This window comes from Heliangelus exortis, chromosome 1 (assembly GCF_036169615.1).
Source record: "Heliangelus exortis chromosome 1, bHelExo1.hap1, whole genome shotgun sequence".
NCBI lineage: Eukaryota > Metazoa > Chordata > Aves > Apodiformes > Trochilidae > Heliangelus > Heliangelus exortis.
Genome location: NC_092422.1, coordinates 3,257,357 through 3,284,944, shown reverse-complemented (window position 1 = coordinate 3,284,944; position 27,588 = coordinate 3,257,357). Strand labels below are relative to the sequence as shown.

Sequence of the window (27,588 nt, the reverse complement as noted above, 5' to 3'; positions counted from 1 at the left end):
AGCTGATTTGAATCAAAACAATGTCTAGAAACAACACTTCTTATGTTCTTAAATGCTAAGAGATTTAATTTTAAGGTCCCTTTGACAGCTGTCTTTTACTTCTTGTGAAGTAGCAGTAATGATTCAGATGTTTTATAACCTAACAAAGTGCCCTTCCTTCCACCCCCATCTTCATAGCAAAATTGTTAAAGAATTTCTACTTTAACAAAACAGTCCTTAGACAGTACTAGCTAGGAGCTCTGCTGTATGGTTTTTAATCAAGCATGGTTCCTGAAGTGAGATCAGAAGTCTATGTTAAATTCACTCTCTCTTTACAGGTTCTGTCTCTTCTTGTTTGTTCCAAATTAAGTAGGTAGCATGAAATCTGTTAAATAAAATTACTGCAAGGGAAAGAATTCTCTCTGGTTCTTTCTTACAAAAAGAAATTTCTGTACCTTTATCTCTACTTCATTATGCTTCTAATTCAGTCACATAGACAGAAAGAATGGCACCATTCCTGGCACATTTCAACTATGTTTAAAATTCTGTTTATCTTCTCATTTGTTTTTTTAGCCTGTAGTTGAACTCATGTTAAGAGGTTTGTGATTCCAGACCATCTTGTTCCTGTTTTTTTCTGAAAAACTGTAAAGCTTTCTATATTCCTTCACACCTTTCAACTGTAGCAGAATAATCCATCATTACAAATACCAAAGCACAGGCAAAACAGAAGATAAATGCTTCTGGGAGAGATGTTTCCTGTTAGGTTCCAGCATATAAGATTAAAATGAAGCTGTGCAAGTATTTATCACTTCAGACAGAGTTAAAGGCACCCCAGTCCAGATGAGCAGAACCCAGCTGGAACCTGGGACTGCTCTCCAGTACTCCTGTCAAAAATACTGGCTGAGTTCCCCTTCATCAGCACCAAGAACAGGATAGAACTGAAGACCATGGTATTTATTGTGATCAAAGAAAGAATTTTTACTTTAAAAAAAAACATTAATCAGTATTTGGGAGATGTCCACTCAGGGCAGTCTTGGTGGGACTTTCTGATATTCTGGTCATCTAGTGGCATACTCTGACCATGAAGTGTCACCCACAGAGGCAGTCACAACTTCAAGTGATGACAATCTTAAACACAGTTTTACTTTTTGTTGTTGTTCTTCCTTTTTGTTTAGAAAGAATGGCATTATAGGTACTTCCATTCAAGAGAGTCAACTTCAAAACATACATACACTGTTACTTTCACTGTCTTTTTAAAAGGAAACTCTGACCTTCTTCCTACCAAACTATTTTATACTGAGACAAAAATGGTAAATTACTCAAGCCCATAAAAAGCCTACAAATGGCTATCTGGAAATTATTTAGACAACATCCAAAGCTGTGCATTGTTGCTGGTTGTTTTTCACATGGATCAGGGAAGCTGAAGTAACTGAAAAACCATGAAGTTGTACTTATTTAATTGGCATCAAGAGTACAGTTAGCATATGGATATGTGATTTTTGACAGTTTATCTAACCATACTAGTATTTAAAAAGAACATTTACAATCAATCCCCTTCCACTGAGAACACTGGGAAAGACTGACTCTACAGAGAGAGCTGCCATAGGAAACATAGAAACCCTGTGAAACACAGAAAGTCTCTAAAATCTACTTCAAGACCCAATTGCCAAGTCTGAACCAGCTCTTCTCTTAAGGAAGAGGTCTTCTAATTCCATAACTGATGTTTTAAAGGTAGTTCTCTTCTGGACTTTGCCATTTTAGAAAAAACAGGTTGTCCTAAAGTTCCCTTCTACATGAACATCATGTTGTGCTTCCCTCCTTGCTAAACTTCCCAGATAAGGTGGCAGTTAGGTCATTGGGTGATACAGGCCAAAAGAGGAATGAAAGCAAATTCCAACTCACAAAAGAATCCTTTTCCAGTTCCTTCAAGATCTTGGAAATTTCTTGTACTACTGTTCCAAACAAATGTCACCAAAAAATTCATATAGTGTGAAACTGTTTGGAAATAGGGCATACAAGGTGTCTTCTGTAAATCATCATGAAAGGATACAGTAAGCTAGGATGCACTGAGCAGGTTTCAAAGCCAGAAAAAGATCACTGTAAAATCTCATAATGCTATTCAGTGAATTCCAACTTCACATTCATCAAAAAAACACCAGTTTTCTGTAAACATTAACAAGTATAACAAGTTGAGGTTTATGCTTCCCAAACATAATATTTGGATTTAACTCCTTGTTTTATTAATATCTGGATATTGTTCAGTGCACATCTGAGCTTTCTTGATAATGAAAGAGCAAATTAAGTTTTCCACATACCTGTCAGACACAAGTAAGCTGCTAAATATCGTTTTTCAAGGCCATCTTTGTAGGTCTGAATCGCACCATAGATTGGAGGTAGAATGAAAATCAGGTTACTCAGTGTGTTCCCTGGGGGACAGAAAGCAAAAGCAGAGGTTAAGAATTGAGTAGTATGCACTTTAAATAAAGAAATTGTTATTAATTCATTTGTTAAAGGCACGTTGAACAGTTTTCATCCAGAAAATTTCATTTTTTCAGAAGCTGTCTTCTGCTTTCACACCTAACACAAAGCCCAATTTTGGTAAAACATGGTTAACTACTTAAAGGCTAAAAATATTTTAACTCATCTTTTTCCTTTTTTTTAAAAACATAAATTAGTAATTTATTTCTATCCATATAACTAAAACCTTTGGTTGAGATGATGCTTACTTCCTTGGCAAAGTTTAAATAAGGAAATCAGTTTACCTTGAGTGCACAGCTCATGAATTAAAAAACCTGATTCTTTAAGAAGATACAAGTCCAAAAGAGTTCAAGCCTGATATTTAAAAAGAGCTTTTTGTTTGTTTGTTTGTTTTAAATTTTTATTTTTTTAAAGCTATTCTTGGAACTCTGTCCTCCACACTCTCTACAGATCCTTTAAGGTCAGTGAGTGACTTGTCCTCAAAATGAAAGCAGAGGAATCTTTGCTCTTCCTGCTCCAGTGACTTCACACATGCAGAACAAGCTGGATGCTGCTGCATCACAGATCCCCCTGTAACACCAAACACCCTAAGAGGGCATGATAGGGAGCAGCAACAAGTCAGAAGCCACTACACATCACCAGGACAAGCTGCTGCCAAAGGTCACCAAGAGTCTGAGCTTCAACAAGGTACCATGGCTCTCCATCCCTCCTGTTGAAGCTGGAATGCAAGGTAAAAAAATGACAGAGGGTGTGGAAATCAGAGGGGGCAAATGGCTCTCCCAGCACTGAGCATAAAACATAGAATCTCAAACTGGTTTTGGTTGGAATGGACCTTAAAGATCACCTAGTTCCAACCCCCTGCCATGGGCAGGGAAAGCTCCCACTACACCAGATTGCTCAAAGCCCCATCCAGCCTTCCTATGAAGGCATCTTTTTTTTTTTTTTTTTTTTAATTTTCTTTAAGACTACTCTTCTAACTTGATTTAGATGGGTTTTACCAACTCTCCTGCCCTGTGAAAATGAAACAGAAGCCTAAGGCAATTTCTCAGCAGAAGGGCTGCAGATTCAGCTTTTCAGTCTAACAACAAAACAAGATCTTGAGACTAAACCTTATGTAATGGGAATGAAATGGCAAGCAATTTGGGAAAAAAGGGAAAAATCTCTTAAAAAAGACAGAATGTTGTTTACATAAATTCAACTGCACACTTTCACATGTCATCAGTTAAATGCATATAAAACTGAAACTTCCAAATATCTCAATGAAGACTAAAATCTATGAGGCTATAGAGGAAAAAAAACCCCAAACCTTTTTCTGCCTTTCTTATTCAGCAAAAAATTTCAGAAGAGTTCCATTTTCTGAAATGAAGAACAAGAGGGAACAGACCATGTCTGCATCACTCCCATCATTCATGCACTTATTTTTTCAGGAGTCCTCCTTATAAAATAATCTCAGACTGGTTTGGGTTGGAAGGGACTTTAAAGCTCCTCCAGTTCCAACCCCCAGCATGGGCAGGGACCCCTCCCACAGCCCAGGTTGCTCCAAGCCCCATCCAACCTGGGCTGAGACATTTCCAGGGATGGGGCAGCCACAGCTTCTCTGGGCAACCTGTTCTAGTGTTTCACCACTCTCACAGTGCAGAATCCCCTCAAAGTAAAGAAGAACCCAAGATCCATCTTAGAGAATCAAGTGAAAACTACCACACTGTGACCATCCCATCCCAAACTAGTACAGCACCTTAGGTAACAAAAATCCATACTGCAGAGGTTTACAGAAAATTTAAACCCAAATGGAAAAATGGTTATTTCAGGAGACATGAAGCAGAAGTTAGCTTTGAGAAGTTAGATCTTCTAAATTCACACAAGGTAGATTCAAAGCTCAGTTTGAGTCAGTCTTCTTGAGCAGATCAAAGCCACATCTCTTCATCAGACTTTCTTTATATCAGTTTCCTATTGATTTAACATCACCTTCTGCACAGTCATGAATTTTCACCAAGTTAGAAGAAGCAAACCAGAGATATGCCAGAGATCTTACTCTTCAAGATCACAACCCCATGCAGTGCTACAGGCTGGGGACAGAATGGTTGGAGAGCAGCCAGACAGAGAGGGACCTGGGAGTCTGGACTGACAGGAAGCTGAAGAGGAGGCAGCAGTGTGCCCAGGTGGCCAAGAAGGCCAATGGCATCCTGGGCTGGCTCAGGAACAGCGTGGCCAGCAGGTCCAGGGAAGGGATTCTGCCCCTGTGCTCAGCTCTGGTGAGGCCACAGCTTGAGTCCTGTGTCCAGTTCTGGGCCCCTCAGCTCAGGAAGGAGATTGAGGTGCTGGAGCAGGTCCAAAGGAGGCAACTGGGCTGGTGAAGGGATCCAGCAGAAATGCTGTGAGGAGAGGCTGAGGGAGCTGGGGGTGTTGAGGCTGGAGAAGAGGAGGCTCAGGGGAGACCTCATCACTCTCTCCAAGTCCCTGAAAGGAGGTTGGAGCCAGGGGGGGGTTGGGCTCTTTTCCCAGGCAACTCTCAGCAAGACAAGAGGCCATGGTCTCAAGTTGTGCCAGGGGAGGTTTAGGTTGGACATTAGAAAGAATTTCTTGATGGAGAAGATGATCAGGCATTGGAATGGGCTGCCCAGGGAAGGGGTGGATTCTCCATCCCTGGAGAGATTTCAAAAGAGCCTGGATGTGGCACTGAGTGCCATGGGCTGGGAACCACGGGGGGAATGGAGCAAGGGTAGGACTTGAGGAGCTCTGAGCTCCCTTCCAACCCAGCCAATTCTATGATTCTGTGATTCTGTAGTGAAGTTCCTCCATGTAAAAGAAGCTCAACAGAAATCAAAACAGCTCTGCAAAGATGATACAAACTTGTACAATATAAAAGGCTTTTTTCATGCTTGAACCCCTCAGGGAATCATTAACCTTTTACCACATTCCCACAGTGCTGCAAGGGGCAGTGATTCCCTTTCAGGGTAGACTAAATTTGGAAGGAATCCACTAAAACTCAGCATTGTGTGGTCCACTGACCATTACCACATCCTCCCACAAATCATGTCAAGATGACAGCCAGTCTCAAAAAGCAGAGCAAAGGCTATGTAGTCTGGATATTGAGCCTTCTGCTTTCCAAAAGCAGCTCTCAACTATGCCCATTTTCTAGAGAAATTATTAGATGTTATAGAAGTGTCACTGCTCAAAGTCACTTTGTTATGAAACTGGCCCAACCTGGCAAAAATTCAAATATGAAAATGCTGAACAAAAGAGATACCACAGTGTTTACCCCAAACTAGGAAGGCTTGAGAAGAGTTGCAGTAGGATAACAAACTTCAGATGGATGTAAGAATGCAGAAAAGAGATTATTCTGTAGGAAGGGGAAGGTTTCAGCACTTCCTGTGAAGTTGTAACTCTGTTAAATAACTGAACATTCACATGCACTTAATCTAGGACCATCTTGGTGAGAGAGGAAATACCATAGGCCTAATCTAGCTGTAAATTCCTGCCACTCCTTCTCTGCACTTTTTGGCCCTCATTATACAGAACATTTAGCACAGGGTATAGACAAGCCTGTCTGCAAAACATACTTATTATTGAAAGTTGTGCACATATTTTAAAAAGGGAAATGGGGGTGGGGGAACAATGAAGCCCTCTGGCATGCTGCTAGCAAAATTACTTCTTTCAAGAAGAAAAACTTCAAGGCCTCTTTCAAACCCAAGGTCCCTAAAATTGCATGTTTCCTAAAAATCTAGCTATTCTTTACAGGATTATCTTCACAAAGAGTAGCTTATAAGTTCATTAAAAGGGAATTTTTTACTAATTCCATTAAAAAAATGGCAGTGTGATATGCACAGAGATTAGCAAACAAAACCAAAGAAGAAAAAGATGACACAACTCAGACCCATAAGTCTAAAGACAATTAAGAAACAAGGATGGGAAACAAATTTTGAGGGAAAGAGATATGGAAGTTGCAAATGGAAAAAAAAAAGTTAAAATTGTCAATAAACCTAAACTCTCTCTTTTTCACCAGATTTTTTTTCTTTAAATGAAAGGAAAAAATTAATGTAGATGTCCTTGGGAAAAGCAGAGACTGAAGAATTTGCAACTAAGCCACAAGGCAGAAGGTATGCAGTATAATTAAAGAAGAAATTAATGGTTATGCCTGTAGAAATATATTATATAAAAATGAGATTATTGCACGTGGGTGAATTTAGGTTTAACTCTGCAGACCATGCATATATTTGGTAGTGGATTCCTTGAATACTGGACCAGGGAGTGATTTCATTTTTCATTAGTGACCAAAGACTGCTTCTCAGCATTTTATCTTCAACATGCCTGCCAAAGAAAGGAGGACCAGATGATCAGAGGCAGAAATGAGTAAAATGAGAGGAATGGGATTAAATATGAGGGACCAGAACATCCCTTTTAATGTGAATGTGAATCCTTGTTCTAAAAGTATGATTAATCTATTTGAAAAGGGAAAAAAGTGAATTAAGATCACCTGGTGACTGATCCTCAGTCATCACTGTAGACACCAAAGCCCCTAAATTTATTTCCAAGAGAAGCAGGGAAAATATAATGTCCAAACCAACAGCAGAATGCGCTGTTCTCTTCTTATCAATAATAAAAAGAGAAAGCACATCAGAAGCAGATAAAGTTCAGTCCCATCTGAGGGATGAATAGGAGCTTACAGCAACAGAAGGGACCAAAATTGCTTAAGCTCACCTAGCAAGCCCTAAGCAAGGATGGACTAAAACTCTGCTCTGAAAATACATCAGTGCCCAAGATGAAAGGGAGCTACTTGGACAAAAGGATTCTATTGAGAGAAGAAGAAAAAGGTATCAGTTCAGGCTAGAAGGTAGAGAAATGCCTCCCACTGAAGAGGAGAGGTTTACAAGTGCTTCCCACTGGGCAGAAATGGGCAGAAATGGTCAACCTACCTGGACCTGCTCTCAGGATGAAGCTTGGTAAGCTCAGAAACCAGATGAGATGATGTGACAGCCCAGCAGAGGAATAAAACAAGTTGTGTCCCCAGAAATGATACATGGTACTGGGCAAAGGGTAATCATGATCAGTGCAGATTGTGTGGCTGCCCTTCCAAAGTACCATAGAAGTCTTTCAAGAGGGTTTTAATGCAAGCCATTGTTCCAAAATCCTGTTTTATTCACTGAGAGGATGCCATATGGTACCAGAACAAAATCAAATTTATGCAAAGCATCATTTCAACAGGCTTCTGTCTAGGGGAAGGACAGCTGTATGAGTGCTAAACCACATCTGGACCCTCCTCTATAAATAAAACAGCAAAACCCAACAAGTCTTTTCTGCAATGCATGTAAATTCAGAGTCATCTTTGGGTCCTAAGAATTGCTCATATTATCATAAATCCACTAAGATCTTTACAAAGACTGACCACCTCAATGACAAAAAAATAGAAACTTAAAGAGGAAAGAGTATTTACAGGCAAACAGAGACACAATATACTGCTTACTGTTCAACAGACATCTTGGTCCTGGTAGAGGACACAAATTTGAAGGACCTTACTTTCATAAAGTTTCCATTTCCCCAAGTGTGCAGTTAATTCTACATTAGAAAGTTTTTTCTACAAGAAATTTGAATGAGGAGTCAAAAGGATAAAACAAGTAAAGCTGGAAACAACTCCAGTTGTAACAGCACATGGTGATAAAGAAATAACTTGTAGGATGTAAAAACATCAGGAATAGAAGATCAGTGGGACTTGGGTGACATTTTCAGTGAGGGAGGCAAATTGCTACTGTAAAAAAGAATCAAAAATTACCAACTTGAGCTTCTGACAAGGTGACCAATGTCATTTACACAGTGTTAGGAGATCCCTTCTCCTATGTTTGTACACAGAATGACTGCTAGGATCTTCTCAGACATTAATTTCTTTCTCTCTGTCAAAGATCTGAAGACTTTGCACTCTGCTAATAGAAATAGATGTCACCTTCAGGGAGCAAAGAAGTGAATTTTTGCAGTTAAAGTTGACTATATCTAAAAAGCTAATTTAAAATCAAGATTAACAAACATGACATTCATCACAGGCTCTCACCCTCTCCTTACAGACAACTGTGAAAAGAGGAGAAAGAAAACCAAGTGCTGCTTTACAAACCAGATACCAAAGTTGCAGTCGAGTCAAAGTGTCCTTTTTTAAGTAAAACAGGCAAACAGGCAAATAAATAAGATTTGGAGACTAAAAAAATCCATTTAATTGTCTGGCTATGTGGTGCACTGCAGAGCCATTGTCACTGCACTTCCCAGCTCATGTAGCTTTTCCTTTTTCCATCACTGCGTGAAGAAAATAAAAATAGTTTTAAAAAATAAAGCCTGTCAGATGGCATCATGCCCAACCTGAATCATCCTCCTGGCTGCTTTCAAATATAAGGAATTCTATTTCATGGCTTTTGTTTCTGGAGTCATCTCAAAGTACAGCTCATTATTACAGGTTTTACCAAATTTAAAGAAATTGCAAAGCAAAGCAATTCAGGCACATTTGAGAGCATAACCACCTACCCTTAGCTCCCCTCTCTTTTAAAGAAAGATGCATCTCTTGGGATGAAGAAGAATCTCTAGGGATGAGATATCAGAGATGAAGACAGAGAGAATAACAGCAAAACAAATAGGCTAAAAGGGTGGCCCAGGAGAAACAGGTAAAATGAAACAAAAAAGAAAAAGCTGTTGGGAAATTAATCTGAAGTTGAAGAGTATTAAAGGCTGAGAGGAATCCAATGTGTTTTCTTGTAAGAAACTCATTCCAAGCTAATCTGGGACTCCTTGCTAAGATAGAAACTTCACAGCTCAACTATCACAGCATTTTAAGTGTCAACAGAGGAATTAATCTGAATAAAATCCAACAAGTTTCTATACAGTATATACCATGTATTATCACTCACTAATAACTAAGCCAGAGCCCAGAGGAGGTCTGTATCACTGAGGTTTTAAAATGCAGGCATTTCATGATTGTTCAGAAGCCCCACACTACACAGAATCAGCTTTTTTTTGGGCCCCTAACTTCAATCTGGTGCTGTTTTTCCTTGGGGCTTATCACCAGGAGGGCAGCATAGCAATTAGATTTTCACTTCCACCAACCACTTTTAATATCTTCCACTTCAAAGTCTCCAGTAACAGCATTTCAGAGTGTCAGGAAATGAAAACTCCTGTCTCCATTTGATATTTCAGAAGGACCTCAAGGGGAGAAAATCGAGTCATTCCGACGGGAATTTTGCCAATATGTAATTACTGAACTCCCTGCTTCCTAATGTGCATGAAGGATCAATATAAACTTCCTGTTACTCACTGAAACACAACACAGAGTTATTTCAGGTTGGAGCACAAGATCCACTCTGCCTTTAAAAGGAAAACAAAATAAAAAAAATAAAAAAAAAAGAAATGGGGACAGGGGTGTTTCGAGTCTCTATATTCAAGCAACAAGATCTGTTTCTCACCTCCTGTTATTCTCCTTTCCAAGTATTAATCAAGCTTTGATTTGGTTTACCTGGACATCACTAGAAGTTGCATCTCTAGCAGTTCAGCTGCAATTTGTATTAGGCACAATACAAATTGTATTTGTATTATTTCTAATGACAAAATGGGAAAAAATACTGAGAGAAACAAAGAGTGAAGCAATTACTGAGCTGTAGAAGTAAGCTATGTATGAGAGCTTTCTGAAGAACCATAAAAATAGGTATTAAAAAAAAAACAAAACACTTCAAACTAACAGGTTATTAGAGGGACTATTAAATCTCCCAAGGTATTTAAATTGAAACTAGAAATCTAAAGACCAAGTTCATCTAGTTCACTGGAATTGTAAAATTAAAAGGCAGATAAAACAACAGATAAAAATGTGATAAAGTGAGTACATTACAAAGGGATGCCTGATTAATCTGGCTCTGAACAGATGTTGGCACACCAGTATGAGGAAAACTGTAACAGAGAAATGAGAGGGGAAGGCCCCTTGACCAAGGCACCAGGTATAAGAAAGCAATGTGGAATCCAACAGATTTACATAAAAAAAAGGAAAAAAAAAAAAATTTGTATTCCTAAAGAAGTGCATTCTGATCAGCCCTAACAAACTGAAGCAAGGAAAAATGAAAGGAGAAGATTAGAAATCAGGTTTATTTGGCAGCAGCTCCATCTCCCAAAAGGAGCCATGAATCCTGGAAGAGTTTCCAACAAGAGCAACACAGGTGAAGGAAACATCAGGAGAAAGGAAGGAAAGGAGGTAGGAACGTGGGTTCCTCCTCAATGCTTAACACCAACACAGACACATCCACACCATGTTCTGGCCACAAGTGTCTCAGCCACAACCCAGAGCTGCTTCCAGCTCAGCAAAATGCTGGGAAGAGGCCAAAAAAGCTGAGGGCAGTATTGAGGTTTCAGTGTTCAGGGCAGTGCTTCTCCACCTTCCTGTCTGTTTCTCTCTCTCCTCAGTTTCTCCAGATTATCCAAGTGTCTGCTGATATCTTTCTGAAGAGGTGAATCAGTTCAGTGATTTACTGGCTTGAGGAAGGGCGATGAGGTAATTTAAAAAAAAAATAAAAAAAAATTAATTATTAACAACTCAATTTGATTTTTATTCCCAGGGCTCCTCTGTGAGCAGATCCAATGTGCTGTGTCAAGCTATCCAACTGATTTCTGGCCTTACACACTTTCAATTCCAGCTGCAGGAATCATTCCCTTGGCATTCATCATACCAGGTGCACTCATATTTCTGTAGCAACATATATTTGTTCATATAAATGTATTTATATTCATAAAAATATATAGTAATATATATTGAATATATATTTATTCAGCTTACACCATTCTGTGTTCTGTTTGTGTTCTTAAAAAACAATTAAAAGGTAGTTAGGAAAAAAAAAAAAGCAAAAAAAAAGCTCTGGCCACTCCTAACAAAGCACAGGAAAAGAAAGCACAGTTCAGACCTGGGAAGTGTGGGTGTTTTCCCATGCACAACCCTTGGTGTCCATGTCTTAAAAAAGCAGTGACTGAACTGCTTCTAAATTGCCCCAGGTTATAATTAAGCTTTTCTTTTCCCAAGTGCTTTGCTACTGTGTGGCAAAGACACTAGAAAATTAAAACCTACCAGGAGGCCTACTAAGGCTGACCTTGCTCTTATGTATATTAAACTAAAAATAAATGAGTGAAAGCTAATGCTACAGAAATGCATATTTTAAAGCTCCACGATTCTTACTTAAAAAAAAAAAAAAAAAATTAAAAAAAAACACCCTTGCAGTCAAAAACATTTGTGTTCCCAATGCATATTTAAATTTAGTGAATCATCCATTGCTGGGCTAAGCTCTCCTCAACTCTAAAATGTGTTGGTTACCTATGTAACTGCAGTGCTTGAGCAATCCCAGACTTATCCACAGTATCCTTGGAAGAGGACAGGATTTTATCAACAATTATACAAATATTTAGAGGGTGGGTGTCAGGAGGATGGGGCCACTCTTAGCTCACTGGTACCCTGTGGCAGGAAAAGAGGTAATAGGCATAAACTTGAACATTGGAAGTTCCATCTAAACATGAGGAGAAAGTTTTTTACTCTGAGGGTGGCAAAGCACTGGAACAGATTGGTGATGGAGCCCCCATCTCTGGAGAAAAAACAAAACCTACCTGGACACCATCCTGTGCAACCTGCTCGAGCTGAACCTGCCCTGGCAGGGGGGTTGGAGAAGATGATCTCAGGTCCCTTCCAACCCTTAACATTCTGGGATTCTGTGACAGGCTTCTAGAGGGAGCTTGAGTCCCAAGAAACACATAAAAGTGATGCCAGGACTTTGAAACACCAAAGCTTTCCTCTAGCCACTCGACCACCCCTTCAACTCTCAGCAAGACAAGAGGTCGTGGTCCCAGGTTGTGCCAGGGGAGGTTTAGGTTGGACATTAGAAAGAATTTCTTGATGGAGAGGGGGATCAGGCATTGGAATGGGCTGCCCAGGGAAGGGGTGGATTCTCCATCCCTGGAGATATTTCCAAAGAGCCTGGATGTGGCACTGAGTGCCATGGGCTGGGAACTGCAGCGGGAGTGGATCAAGGGTTGGACTTGATGATCTCTGAGGTCCCTTCCAACCCAGCCCATTCTATGATTCCCTGTCACAAGAAAAAATTGTGAGTTCACCACAAGAGCTCCCCTAAAGAAGGCTTTGAATTGAAATCCCATCCCAGTAAGAACTGGGTACTTGCCAAAAGCAACATTTTTATTACCAATTCTTAAAATGTTTAGCATAACAGAGTCCTCTTCCTACTGGAACTGTTGAACACCATCACAAATGAAGAAAAAATGATGACCAAGAACTTGGGTTTGTTTTTTTGAGACAGGATTACTTTTTTTCTTTTTTTCAAAACAATCTTTCATGATGCCTTTCATGAGCTGTTCCTCAGAAGAGGGTTAATAGGGCAGATTACAAAATGTGGAGGTTGGACTCTGAGGTTTAACAAATAATTACGAAAGCAATTGCAAGGGAAATATGCTGAGGCCAGAATCAAGTAGCTACAACAGCTAAAAATAAAAAAAAATGTTTTCCTCACTTTTGAAGCCAGTTCTATTTCTTCTCTTACTGGGGCTCTAACTGTGTCTATCACATCTAGACCTGTCACAAGTGCAGGGCATTATGAATCCCTATTGAATGGGGGGTTTTGGGTTTTGTTTTAAAGGGAGCATTCCACAAAAAATAACAGTAAATACATAACAAAAATGCTAGAAGCTATCCTTGGTTGTTTTTTTCAGAATGCAGAAAGCAATGTGGACAAATATGCTACTATATAGCTCCTTAGCAGGACATTTTATTCCCAGTCCAAGATTTCCACAATTAAATAGACTCCAAGGAATAAACTTCCATTACAATAAGCAGATATCCTACTCCATAATATTTCAATGTTTCTATCCTAGGGATGGGAAAAGAAAGCACTATTTTGCTAATAAAGGTGCCCCCAAGATGCTAGCAAACAGACCAATTACTTTGAAGTACACCTGGGAGGATTTTGCAAGTAAATTTGAAGGAAAAACAGTTGACATAAGCAGATCATTTGAAATATCAATCTAGAAAGTTCACTGAAAGCAAGTGCTTAGTGCTGGGAAATGCAATCAGAGTCTAAAGAGATTAGGCTGAGATGATGTAAAGTTAGAATATTACATGTAATAAGCTTGATGCTGAAGGGCAGGTTTGCAGCTATTAGAGCCTCGACTGGAAAACAAAACAGAATATATTTCAAATGTTGTTTTAAGGCAGGCAAGAAGGAAACAACCAAAACAGAGAAGCTTACTCTTCAGCCACTGCTAGAACTAAGCTGTGACCAATGTCATGTTGGAGCAATGAACCATTTAAATTTTCATCATACAGAACTCCTTCCAGTTCTCCTTTCCTCTTTCCTGCTTTCATGTTCAATGTCTGCACCAACTTCTCTAAACCTAAAGGTCTGTCCAGAACAGCTTTTGGGAGCTGGGGACATCCAGCCTCACCACCCATAAAGATACCAACTTGAAGCCCAGTGTGCTGTGGGGATCATCTCAGAAGCTCTGCAGTTCTCTTGTAGCCACTGGGCAGTGAGACATTAGGGCTAAGTAGTTGGGGAGCCAAAAATGCCCCCTGGATGGGGGATGGCAGAGAACAATGTGTCTGTGTTGTTTTCCACATAGTTGTAGCTTTTGTTTGAGTAGAATTTCTTCAAAATCCAAATCAAACCATTCTATGATTCTGTAAGGACATGGAGGGAGCTGCTGGAATGAGTTCAGAGAAGGCCACAAAGATGATGTGAGGGCTGAAGCAGCTCTGCTATGAAAGACTGAATTAGGATTGTTCAGCCTGGAGAAGGCTCAAAGGAGACCTCAGAGAACCTTCCAGTAAATGAAGGGGCTAGGAGGGAACTTCTGACATGGAGTGACAAGAATGAGGGGGAATGGTTTCAGGCTGAAAGAGGGGAGATTTAGGTTAGACATTAGGAAAAAATGCTTTGCTGTGAGAGCAGTGAGCCCCTGTCCCAGGGTACCCAAGGAAGCTGTGGCTGCCCCATCCCTGGCAGTGTCTCAGCCCAGGTTGGATGGGGCTTGGAGCAACCTGGGCTGTGGGAGGGGTCCCTGCCCATGGAACTGGATGATATTTAAGGTCCCTTCCAACCCAAACCATTCTGGGATTCTACAGAATTCCCTTGCTTTCCTCCCTTTCTTGCTCTCAGCATGGATTTCCCCCATGTGTCGAGGCTGATTAAAGGCTGATAATGACTCATTCCATTCTTTTGCTTTACCTGGATGGCAGGAAATCAATGCTGAGATGCTGTGTGCCAAAAGAGAGCATGTGGGAATAAAGAAACCATCCAGCAAATACAGTCTGACTCAGATGTACAGCAAACCCTGCCTGATGACATTCCCTCTCTCAGCAGCAGTAATAGCAGAAAAACCCATCTGTAACTTTTTGCAGAACTGCCTTTAATGAAAAATCCTAAGGCTACCTGAAACATGAGATGGAAGAAAGGAACCTGAAAAGTTACTTTTTCTGAGAGAGAAGAGAGGAAGAGAAGAGAGGAAGAGAAGAGAGGAAGAGAAGAGAGGAAGAGAAGAGAGGAAGAGAAGAGAGGAAGAGAAGAGAGGAAGAGAAGAGAGGAAGAGAAGAGAGGAAGAGAAGAGAGGAAGAGAAGAGAGGAAGAGAAGAGAGGAAGAGAAGAGAGGAAGAGAAGAGAGGAAGAGAAGAGAGGAAGAGAAGAGAGGAAGAGAAGAGAGGAAGAGAAGAGAGGAAGAGAAGAGAGGAAGAGAAGAGAGGAAGAGAAGAGAGGAAGAGAAGAGAGGAAGAGAAGAGAGGAAGAGAAGAGAGGAAGAGAAGAGAGGAAGAGAAGAGAGGAAGAGAAGAGAGGAAGAGAAGAGAGGAAGAGAAGAGAGGAAGAGAGGAAAAGGCAGAAGTGGGGGGGGGGGGAAGGGGGAGGAAAGTAAAAGGAAAACCCAAAGGAAAAAAAAAAAAAGACAAAGGCCTGGGTTTTCATTCATGAGCAAAACATCACCTGGAGCAACTCAAGAGTTTATACATTTTGTTTTTTCTTAAACATACAAGATTTAAAACCCGAAAAAAAAAAAAAATCTCTGTCCTGTGGGAGGAATGCAAGGAGTATCTACAGAATTACATCCTGAAGTTCTCCATATCCTACAGTGCAAGAAAACTCTGGAGCTTGGCTGACACAGACTGAGGCCAGTACTAGACCAGACTCTGGCAGGAGAGAACTGGAAACTCCCTCAGAGAGCAAGTTAAGTCTATAATGAGCATCACACAAACACCCTTTCCTACAAAGCAAACCTTGTTAAGTACCTGTGGAGGAAAAATTCACCCATTTCACCTACAAAAAAATGAGAATTTCACTCTGTGACACTAAAACGAGGTTTTTGGATCATTTTAGCTCCCTGTTGTAGGTGACCCATTTGACTTCAGAGAAAGCCAGGTCTGCAATCCTATTTCTCCAAGACATGCAAGTAATTTTTCAGGTATCTTTGGTTTTTTTCACAGTGAGTTCAAAACAGCCATGAGAAGGGGTCACAGCAGCATGGTTTCCAGTTGGGAAGCAGCTCTCTGCCTGAACAAATGGGGTTGATCAGGGAAAAACTGATGAAGAAATAACATCTAATAGAGAAATACTCTGCCCCAAGACTGTCAGTGTCCAGACTCTCTTTAATGCTACACAGGACTTCCTTCATCTAATACTGCATCTGATTCCTAAATGCTGGATCTGGTCCAAATGAAAATCCTCATCCCACCAGAATTGGCAATTACTAAAAATTCAGCCTACAGGGTAGCAGCATCTTGAGTTTCTGCTGCTAATAACGAGCTCATTAAAACACTCTGTAAATCAGAGAGCTTCAAGGGTCGTGTTTTATGACCACAAAGTTGATGCTTTGAAATCCTATTAGCTGGAATTCCTACAAAACACACTCTGGTGTTCTGCACCATACATCCAGGACTTGGAGAAAAGCAAATGCGAAGGAAGAAACGGAGGGAGAGGCAGGGATGAAGTTACATGCAGTGTGCTGGCTGCACTCACCTCCTGCTGTTACAGAGAGGCAGATGTTCAGCTCACCCCCAACACCACATTTTTGGCTAATTCTGCTTTCCCACCTAAAGACCACCTACCTTTGACTTCTCAAACCTAAAAGTCAAGACTGAAACTAACATCTTGAACCTTAGAATCATAGAAACACAGAATTGGCTGGGTTGGAAGGGACCTCAGATATCATCAAGTCCAACCCTTGATCCACTCCCCCCGTGGTTCCCAGCCCATGGCACTCAGTGCCACATCCAGGCTCTTTTGAAATAGCTCCAGGGATGGAGAATCCACCCCTTCCCTGGGCAGCCCATTCCAATGCCTGATCCCCCTCTCCATCAAGAAATTCTTTCTAATGTCCAACCTAAACCTCCCCTGGCACAACTTGAGACCATGGCCTCTTGTCTTGCTGAGAGTTGCCTGGGAAAAGAGCCCAACCCCCCCCTGGCTCCAACCTCCTTTCAGGGAGTTGGAGAGAGTGATGAGGTCTCCCCTGAGCCTCCTCTTCTCCAGCCTCAACACCCCCAGCTCCCTCAGCCCTTCCTCACAGCATTTCTGCTGGATCCCTTCCCCAGCCCAGTTGCCTCCTTTGGACCTGCTCCAGCACCTCAATCTCCTTCCTGAACTGAGGGGCCCAGAACTGGACACAGGACTCGAGGTGTGGCCTCGCCAGAGCTGAGCACAGGGGCAGAATCCCTTCCCTGGACCTGCTGGCCACGCTGTTCCTGAGCCAGCCCAGGATGCCATTGGCCTTCTTGGCCACCTGGGCACACTGCTAGCTCATATTCAGCTGGCTTATCCAGCTATCCACACTCTTTCCCCTTTCTCCAGTTCCTCTAGTTAGAGAGAAATCAGGGCAATATTCAATATTGCCTGGATGAGGCTACAAAGAGAAAATACCCTCCTCCTCCCAGAACCAGCTGGAAATCCTTTACGAAATGCAGACTCTGCACACATCATTCCAGGGTCACCCCAAGGATACTGGATTCAGCAAGCAAGTCCAAAGGAACTCAGGAATAACACAAAACCAAATAAAGTAAAATAAAGCCCCAGGGCACAGCTGGGAAACAGATACACTGCTGGACATTAATCTTCATTTTGAAATAAAGTTTGGAATTTCCCTCAGGAAAGCTCTGGAACGTGGAGGGCAGGTTGAGACACCAGTTGCTGGAAAGGCAAAGAACTGGAGAGGAACCTCATGAGGCTGGGGGTGGGGAAGGGGGGGTTGTGCACAAAGGGTGCATCTCCCCAGGGTGACTGCCAGAGAGGGCTATTTCTGCCTCCCAAATTCCATACATTGAAGTACATCCTCTGCCAGAGGTCCATGGATCTTACTGTAAAGGAGGTAATGATCCTGCAGATGCTGACTGCACTCATCACTCAGAAAATGCCCATTTTTCAGTCACTGATCACAGTGCAGATGCAGTATATTTTCAAGGAAATTAATTTTTAAAAACGGGTGAAACAAAAATTATCTTGTTCAGATACTTCAGGGGTTTAGGCTAGGACAAAAAACATCAAGTATTTTAATTTTAATCTTGCCTGAAACCTGGAATCTTAACAATGCCCAGCAATATCAGTGGGACTCTCTACACAGAGCTCACCTACATGGAGATATTCAGATCAATTAATGGTAAAGACTGATATTAAAGCAGTGATGCTCTGTTGGGTTTGTTGGGGTTTTTTTGGTGTGTTTTGTTGTGGGGTTTTTTTGCTTTGTTTTTTATTGTAACATTCTCTGTAAGCTTCCCTCCTCCTAACACAAATATTCCTTCTTGGTAGCACTTCCACAACCACAGAATAACCAAATACCTTGTTTCATGCAGCAAATCAGTTTCTCAGACTGAAAATATGCTGCAATTAATGAAGCAGGTGTGAAAAACACCACCTATAGAAAACTCAAAGCAACTGAAGCTGGGTAGCTTTTCCCTGATAAGCATTTGTGAGTTCCCTTCTACCATTATAAATTTAATTTTTTGATACATATATTGAGTTTGAACAAAACTCTTAGCATTTTCTGAACCTTCTGAGATCCATGAACCTTCCTGAAATCCTCTATAGATTTTTGAAGCAGAGAAACAGTCAAGTGGGTTTGCACTTGCATGCACAGCAAGATGAAATGCCCATATACTGCTGAGCTGTTGGGATTGGAGACCACTCCCAGAGTCCCTCTGGACATTTTTGCAGCTATTGTTAAATCTTTCCTTTGTTGAAAAACATCTCACCCACTGATCTGTGAAAGGCTCCAGCAAATATGGAAAATGCATTACATAAATAGCAATTTCACACACAAAGACACAACAAACCCCAGACGAAAAACATTTTTGTCTTTCAATTATAAGAGACTAATTTTTATCTGTGACTAAAAGCTCATTTAAAGGCATTTAGAAGTCAGCTGTGTTCCCTTACCATAATTTATTTCACATTAATCTTCCTATTTCTAGCTACACATATATATATATTCTGCAAATTTGTGCCAGGCAGTTCAGAAGCCTCTCTGCCTTGGTTTGCACATAAACAAAACTGTAAAAATGCCACTGCTCTGTTACCATTTGGAGTGGCAGATGTCCAATTGCCAGCTGTACAAGTACTGAATATGAAGCACTAATTACAGAGTAATCAAATGCTTTGTTAAACCATATTTAAGAATTTTATTGTCACCTATACAAGTATTAGCAGATAAACACACATGTGGTCCATTAGCACAGCTTCCCTCAAATTTTCAGCATCTCCATAATGTGATGGAGAAATGAGAACTCTTGATTGGATGAATGCAGACTTCCCAAAAGCCTTTGACCTTGTCTTTCACTGAAAAAAGCTCTTGGGAAAACAGAAAATTAAGCTGTCCCAAGATGAAAGGCAGAGTTGCATCATGGATTAAAAAACAGGCAAGAGATTAAAAAAAAAAAAAAAAAAAAAAAAAAAAAAAAAAGGAAGAATTTTAAAAAAAAAACCCAAACCATACAGATTATTAATTATGGCAAAATGCATCAAAACACTGCCACAAGTTAATCTCCAGACTTAAATCAAGTATATACATTTACAATCTGGTGAGGGAAATAACTTAATGCGCCAGTATTTGCCACTGACTCGAAATCACTTAAAATCATTAAATGAATAAGAAAGCCCAACCACAGAGACCATCTGTCTGCCCTAGGAGTTTATTTCTGCTACACTATTCTCTGAAGGAAGGAACCCCTCTTTCAACTCCTTTTTGTTCATAGCACAAAAAACCCAAAAAAAAAACCAACAAAAAAACCCCACAACACAAACCAGAAGTCTTCATCTTAAAAACCTTCTCCCAGCTAAGCACCATTCTGTCCACTCCACTTGACCTTATTCTACCCACCAGCAATTAGTTTAATGCTCCCTTTAAATTTTTGCTGCCCCCTAAGTTGAAGGAGCTTCCTCCAAGAGCCTGATAAATTTAAAGAGAAAACCTGTGGTGTGGCTTCCTGTAATTATGTCATTAAAGTTACACACTCAAATCCCTTTCAGCCCTAAAGTCTGGGAGGCTGGGACATGGTCTTCTCTTAAATCACACTTTAGAACTCATCTGTGCCATAATATCTTTAAATAATTCAGCAGCAGCCAGGCAGTGGGGCTGATCCCACCCAGTTAATCTGATGATTCTTCCTTCACCTGTCATTTCATTATTGAAAAAGCAGATCTCTTGAAGCCAGGCAGAGTTTGCATTATTTTATTTTTTTAAACTCACGGGGATTCTACCTTACCCAGCAGTCTCTGGCTGCTTTCCAAACCCTCTGGCAAAAGAGACAAAATTCAGCAGGACGTGGAAGAAGAACAGGTGAGAGTACATATGTGGCAGTCAAAACTCAACATTAAGGCCATGATTCTTACTTTAAGTAAACTTTGTGAGTTTTTAACTTCTAAAGTAATGATCCTCAGGCAAAACAGAGAGCTCTGCATCTTTGACAGCTGTCTTTATTGAGCAAAGCTTACAAAAAAAACCCAGTGCTACTGCTCAAGCTGCCTGGATGGCAGTCTATGCATTAATATTATCTAACAACCTCTAAGTCATCCCAAACTCTTGTCAGAAGCAAAAACGGAAAAGATGAGTACAGGTTGGGTAGAGAATGGACTCAGAATTTCCCTTAAAAAAAGGACTTGGGATGGTTGGTAGAAGCTCAAAATGAGCTGGCAATGTACACCTGCAGCCCAGAAACCAACAGTGTCCTGAGCTGCATCAAAAGCATCACGGCCAGCAGGTTGAGGGAAGGGATTCTCCCTCTCTACTCCACTCCAGTGAGACCCCTGAGCAGTTTCGTGTCCAGTTCTGGGACAAAGGAGGCCACAAAAGTGGGCAGAGGGCTGGAGCAGCTCTGCTATGGAGACAGAGCTGGGGGTGATGCCCCTGTGCTCAGCTCTGGTGAGGCCACAGCTTGAGTCCTGTGTCCAGTTCTGGGCCCCTCAGCTCAGGAAGGAGATTGAGGTGCTGGAGCAGGTCCAAAGGAGGCAACTGGGCTGGTGAAGGGATCCAGCAGAAATGCTGTGAGGAAGGGCTGAGGGAGCTGGGGGTGTTGAGGCTGGAGAAGAGGAGGCTCAGGGGAGACCTCATCACTCTCTCCAACTCCCTGCAAGGAGGTTGGAGCCAGGGGGGGGTTGGGCTCTTTTCCCAGGCAACTCTCAGCAAGACAAGAGGCCATGGTCTCAAGTTGTGCCAGGGGAGGTTTAGGTTGGACATTAGAAAGAATTTCTTGATGGAGAGGGGGATCAGGCATTGGAATGGGCTGCCCAGGGAAGGGGTGGATTCTCCATCCCTGGAGATATTTCCAAAGAGCCTGGATGTGGCACTGAGTGCCATGGGCTGGGAACCACGGGGGGAGTGGATCAAGGGTTGGACTTGAGGATCACTGGGGTCCCTTCCAACCCAGCCCATTCTATGATTCTATGATCAGCCTGGAGAAGGCTTTGAGGATCCTTAGAGCACCTTCCAGGACCTGAAGCATCCAAGACCCATGGGGACAGAGTTTTTAGCAGGGCTTGTAGCAACAGGACAAGAGAAGATGGTTTCAAACTGAAATAGGGGAGATTCAGACTAGATAGAAGGAAGGAAATTTTTACACTGGGGTTGCCCAGAGAAGCTGTGGCTGCCCCACCCCTGGCAGTGTCTCAGCCCAGGTTGGATGGGGCTTGGAACAACCTGGGCTGGTGGGAGGTGTCCCTGCCCATGCAGGGGGGGTAGGAACTAGATGATCTTTAAGGTCCCTTCAACCCAAACTATTCCATGAGTCTATAATTTCAGAAAGAGCAGCAAAAGTAGCTAGAAACACGGGCAGATCCTCATGAGTATTTTTTTTTCTATATAAATGTCCCCTAAGAAAAGCACAGATACAAGTATTTATTTACCAGACCCCTAGTGAAAGGGAAAAGAAATGGATTTAGCTCTGCTAATGAAAAAAATATTTTCTTATATGAAGACAACAGAAAGTACTGTGACAAGAACAGATGCCCAGAAAGAAACAATTTCCTTAGTTCCATGAGAAGCCTGAAGCTATTCTCCAGATGCTTGATGCTGTAAATGCCATCATAAGGGTATCTCTCTCAAAAGCAGTCATGTTGGAGATGATGCATATTACTCATAGACAATTATAGCTTGAGGCAAGATTTCACATACTGGGAAACATCACTCAAGTTTGATCCAAACACAGCACTGAGTTGATAACAACAACAAATTTGCCCCATGATTCTCCTGACTGAGAATTACAAGCCCTGGGGTACCACACGGGGCTGCTCTGAATTTCAAGTGTTTGTTTAAATTGATAAATTGAAATTTGAGAAGTTTAAATTGGATCTCTATCTTTTTCATAAAGGAAATGAAGATCAGTTATATCCACTCCTCACACTCTGAAAGATAAACTCTTGCAAGGATGGAAAAGAAAGCAAGAGGGCAAGGCACTTGTCATCCAGACATCCACAGCAAAACAAACCCCTAAACTGAACACCACCTGGGCTAAACCAGGCTGAAACATTAACCCAGCTAAAATGAATAATATTTAAACACTTAAATGTTAAGAAATAGCACTTGACCTTGCTCTGATTGCTTAGTTAGGAGGATTCTGCTTTTTTCCTTTATTATTTTGTTTATGCTGGTGTACAAAAGTTGGGTAATTCAGCACAGAGCTGGAAAAGGTTAGCTAAAAAAAAACCAAAACACAACCATCTCTACTGCTTGTCCACAAGAGTCAATCCTAAACTTCTGAGAAACCCTGAAAAAGGAATTACTACACCCCACAGTAGATTTAATCAGTGAGGGATGTAAGAGTTGGTTTAGGGCTTAGCATAGTTTAGCTGGCAAAATAATACTCTTCAACTGGTTTTCCATTTCAGTTGTTTTAATATTCTACAGAAGGCCGTAGAGCAATTAGTCATCCACCTCCACAAGGGAGGAAAATTGGCAAGGTTCAGGCTCAGAAAGGCAAGAAAAAGCATTTTTCATTATTAAACATAAGAATCTTTGTATACAGGTCATTGTGTTTGGGGTATATTAAGAGAAGAAAAATAGGGAGAGCTGCAAAACCACCATAATTCACCTTCACAGCTCTGAATACCAACAACTTCTCAGCTACCACCATTAAGGAATTCTTTAAGGAGTGAATGGCAAAGAACTCACTGCATGTAGGCTTCAGGAACACAATGTAGCAACTGGTACTAAAATTAGCATATTAAAAACAAATTCCTAAATGGCAGAAAGATGTAATTTGCACAACAAGCTTTCAGTTTGGCTCTTCAGCCTGCAACCTAATGGAAGCATAATATTTGATTTGGACCTGCAAACATCCTTCAGGTTTTGGGCCTACAACAGCTTCATATAAATTATTCCTAGCAATTATTTAATGCAAAAATTTTTAAATATACCAGCAGCTTAACTGAGTGGTACCAAGAGGGCAAGAAGTCAGAAAGTGATTTTAATTTTTCTGTAACACTTAAAATAATACAGGCTGTATGTGAGCTTTAAAAACAGTATCAGCAACATCAACTGTTACAGCAAGAACTCTGAGATGAGAAAAATATTTTTTTATTTTTCTGGTTCATTTGCTCTCTGAATTTGAATTTTTGATAGAGCAAGGGGCCATAAAATCACAGCAATTGGCAGAAGACCACTGGGCCACAAAGAACCTGAATATACTCTCAGTTCTTCTGCTAAAGCCACTAATTTCAGGGTAACATCACTCTGATCTTCTGAAATAATTAGCTTCATGTCAAGTATTTTAGAGTAAGTTAGGAAAGACCCCCTGGTTTGTTTTCTGAAAGATATGTTGCCAATCAACTTTTGCTGGCTAAGAATTAAATGCTGTGGGTTCATATCCTCCAAAAAACTTCATCCTCTCACCCTGAAAGTGCAATTACAGAATTACTGACGAAGAAAATCTAAAACCCAGACATCTCTACTAAAATTATCCAGTGTAAAGCTAATCCTAAAATAAAGTGGGATTATTTACTAATTTGCTTTTTAAACTTGGACCATTTTAAAAGCTGTAATTTACAGCACAGCCCTTACATGTATTTTTTTCAGCACAACCAAAAAAACATCAAACTATGGCCCTGAACACTAAAACAGTCAGGAGGGACCAGCCCTTCTATAATTAGTCCCTTTTTCTTCAGAACACACACCTTTCTACCTCCCACCATTCATCTCATCCTCATCTTCCTTCTGCATAATCTAGAAAAGGATGAAAAGTATCAGTTCAGAAGAGCAACAATGTGGGGATTATTTTTAAAAACTTCCATGCCAGTCAAATTTATTTTTTATGTGTGTGAAGCAATGGAGCTTCCTCTTCCCTATGATCATTATCTCACAAATTACTCACAAATTACCACAAAGAAAACTCCAAAAGACAAATTCTGCAAAAGTCTCATGCTATTTAAGAACTTCTAAGTTCATCCTGGTTTTAAAAGCATTTAATTTTGTTCCCTCTTCAGCCAGCCTGCCTCTTCTCAGCCATAAATCTACACACCAACTTCCTTTTTCCTCTGAGTTTCTATGCTCTGAGTTTCTATCCTCTACTCCCTTCCCATTCCCACACTCCAAAACCTCTTTTGCAATTTTTCCTTTTGGTCCTTCACCCGTGTCACTGTTTGTAACCAGGAGTCACAGCTTGGAAGGGACACCCAGAACAGAACCTTCCATCTCCTGCATGCCAAGCTCTTCCCAAGCACTGCTGAAGCATCCCAGCTATGCAAAAGGCCTTCTCAGATTGCCCACTCCAGGCACTTCAGGGTAGGTGAGCTGGGTCACTTTAGGACTATTTTCCAAGAGTCTTAACACTTCAAAAGCAGCTGCCTGTTGTGAAAGCTTTTTGTGGGCCAGGCCATCTGTCAAGTGGTAGCACTTAACTACTACACCCTTTAAAGTCACTGACCAGGGTGCAAAAATATTAAATTTTTTTCAGCAACACATCAGGGACAGAGGGTTTGATCCTTTATCTGCCACCACTGCTCACTTCTTGAGCACCAGCTGGATGACCTGCAGTCAAAGCAGCTTTTTCCTTGCCTAAAATGAGCTTTAACACATCTAAACTCCTGAGTGGCTCAGAATAACAGCTTTTTGAGATCAAAACAACTACCTGCTCTCTTGCCACTTCTGTCTTAAAAGAGCACCACCTGCACCAGAGGGATCCTTCAGGCTATTCCAACTCCCACCACCTGCACCAGAGCAACCTGATGACAGCCAAGACCCAGCAAAGCTGAGTTGGGTGAGGGTGTCTCTGCTTGATGAAGATGTCTCTTGTCCACCAATACCTTCTCCCTCCCTGCTCTCCCTGAACACTTTCACACGATTTGATCAGCGGGACCTGGGCAAATGCTTCCATCTCCTCCCAAGGCGAGCAGAGCTGCAGACTCACAGGGCTTTACAGGGCACCGCAAGCACGAATTGAGGGAAAAATCCCCTCTTTAGCCAGCCACACAACCAACCTGCTCCAGCACCAAGAGCTCCAAGCCTCACCCCACCTCAGCCACCCTCTTGATGCCTCCCCAAACCCCCGGACACCCTCCTCTTGCCCCACCATCACTTCGGACAGAGGCCAAAGGGCCAGACTGTGGGCAAGGAGGGGCAAAAACCACGCCGGGACACAGGGAGAGAGGAGGCTACACCACTCCGTCTTGAAGAGACGGATCCTGGGGGGGAGGGAAACAGGAAAACACCCATTTCCACCCACCGGGGGTGGCTTAGGGAGAGGGGCCCCATTACCCCGCCATTTGTCCCCCCCTTTAGGAACGAGGGAGCCACGGACGAGGGGACATTCCCCAGCCGCGGGGCCTAACAGAGTGGCGGGGTGAGGGCCACGGAGGGTTGGCGAGGGGTGACTGAAGCGGCGGAGGGACGCGGCCCCCCGGAGCCGGGGCAAGGGCGGCCACTCACAGAACTCGGCGATGTAGTAAGAGATGGCGTAGTTCTCCTCACACCACTCCAAGGTGGAGGTCGGTAGGCCCCAGTAACCCTCCCGGTCTCTGACCGGAGCCATCGCGGCGCTCGTTTACAGGCCAGAGCGGAGCAAAGGGAAAAGGGAAGGAGGAGAAGGAGGAGGAGGAGAAAAAGAGAAGGGCGCCGGGCCCGAAGAACGGCGGTAGCGGAGGGCGGGAGCCGCGCTGGGCCCGCCCGGCCGAGGGAGGAGCCGGGAGCGGAGACCCGCGGGTTGCCATGGCGACGGGCTGCGGCCTGCGGGCGGGGAAGGCCGGAGTGGGCCGGGTTGGAGTGTGAAGGGGGGAAATCTTAAAAAGGAGAAAAACGTTGAGGTAAAAAAGGCACATTGAGGGAAACTGGTGCGGCTGGGTGTATTTTTGGCTCAGAGGGTCTGCGGCAGGCCCTGTGGAGAAGAGGCGGGGTGGTCAGAGCTGCTCTCTCCTCACCCGCTTTTCCAGGTCAGACGCGAGTGGGTTTGGTGGCACTGAGGTGGTTTCCCCTCTCGGTTTTAACTTGCAGGCTGCAGGGAGGGTTTGTAACGTGAGCGAGGCAGCGTGCCGGCTTCATGTTTTTAAATGAAGAGGCAAACGTGTCTCGTAGTCGTGGGCTGGAGGGAGGAAGGAGGTTTTTTTATAGCACTGCCTATTACACGAGGGTTTTCTCTCCTCTGGTGCCTTATTTAGTTTCCTCGGTGCTTACTACGAGTGCTATACTTAACACCCGGAATATGCAAAGCGCTTTGCAAGCAGAGTTGGGATCCAAAGGCAAGTAGAGTTTAAAAAGGGAAAGACTTGAAGCACATGGGGAAAGAACGAGTACAAGCAAAGGCATAATGGTGTTCTGTGTTTTTTCTCTTTCAGAAAAAAGGGACAAAGAATTGATGAGAAGCTTCAGGCAGATCTTGAGGGCTCAATGCAGTGCCTACACCCTGCTGATGAGCAGAGTTTATTATACTTACATATAAACTTCCTTTTCCATGTCTTATTTCTCCTCACCGCCCCTTCTGTAAGCTGAAAAACTCCAAGGAAAACACAAACATTTTCTGGTGAAAATGCTGGTGTTTGACAATGTATACATCTATAGTGAATCGTGAAGAATAACCTGCAACTCAGCTTTTACATAGTTGCTGTCAGCATCAGGTGGAGTGTATTTAACATTTTTCCTAGTGATTTTCACAGCAAAATTGATTTTACTATTACTAAAATATGTAGATTGTCAAAATATCATCAAAATGTTGTAGTTTTCTTGTGCAGCCCCCCCCCCCCCCTTTTTTTTTTTTAATTTTATTTTTAGAGTTAGAATATCATCCCCAGATTTCAACTTTCAAAATTGAGGTCTGGAATTATACCAAAATGATTCAGAAACCTGAAACTGCTTCCAAACAATGCAGAGGAATCTAGCAATCTAGACTGCTTGATGGGCTCCAGCTTTTTTGACTTTGGAAGGTACAGTTTATATAGTCAAAAATCACAGAATGGTTTGGGTTGGAAGGGACCTTAAAGCTCCTCCAGTTCCAGCCTCCCTGCATGCTCAGGGACACCTCCCACAGCCCAGGTTGCTCCAAGCCCCATCCAACCTGGGCTGAGACACTGCCAGGGATGGGGCAGCCACAGCTTCTCTGGGAAACCTGGACCAGGGGCTCAGCACACTCAAATTCAAGAATTTGTTCCCCATGTCCAACCTCAATCTCCCCTTTCT

The 27,588-nt window shown here is 42.1% G+C and overlaps 1 protein-coding gene and 1 long non-coding RNA gene across 2 annotated transcripts in view; one reads left to right on the top strand and one right to left on the bottom strand.

Moving 5' to 3' along the window:
- Window positions 1–26,106, bottom strand: part of ACER3 (alkaline ceramidase 3) — a 63,181-nt gene extending 37,075 nt beyond the window's left edge. The window contains exons 1-2 of the mRNA XM_071766069.1: window positions 25,849–26,106; window positions 2,295–2,405 (exon numbers count right to left, since the gene is read on the bottom strand). Of these exons, the coding sequence (XP_071622170.1) occupies window positions 2,295–2,405; window positions 25,849–25,951 (214 nt within the window). The 5' untranslated portion in view covers window positions 25,952–26,106. The remainder of the gene's footprint in view (window positions 1–2,294; window positions 2,406–25,848) is intronic.
- LOC139806495 (uncharacterized) lies at window positions 25,928–26,856 on the top strand. Its single transcript, XR_011730256.1, has 2 exons — window positions 25,928–26,348; window positions 26,751–26,856. It is a non-coding gene; the product is annotated as an uncharacterized lncRNA (long non-coding RNA).
- The last annotated feature ends 732 nt before the right edge of the window (window positions 26,857–27,588 follow it).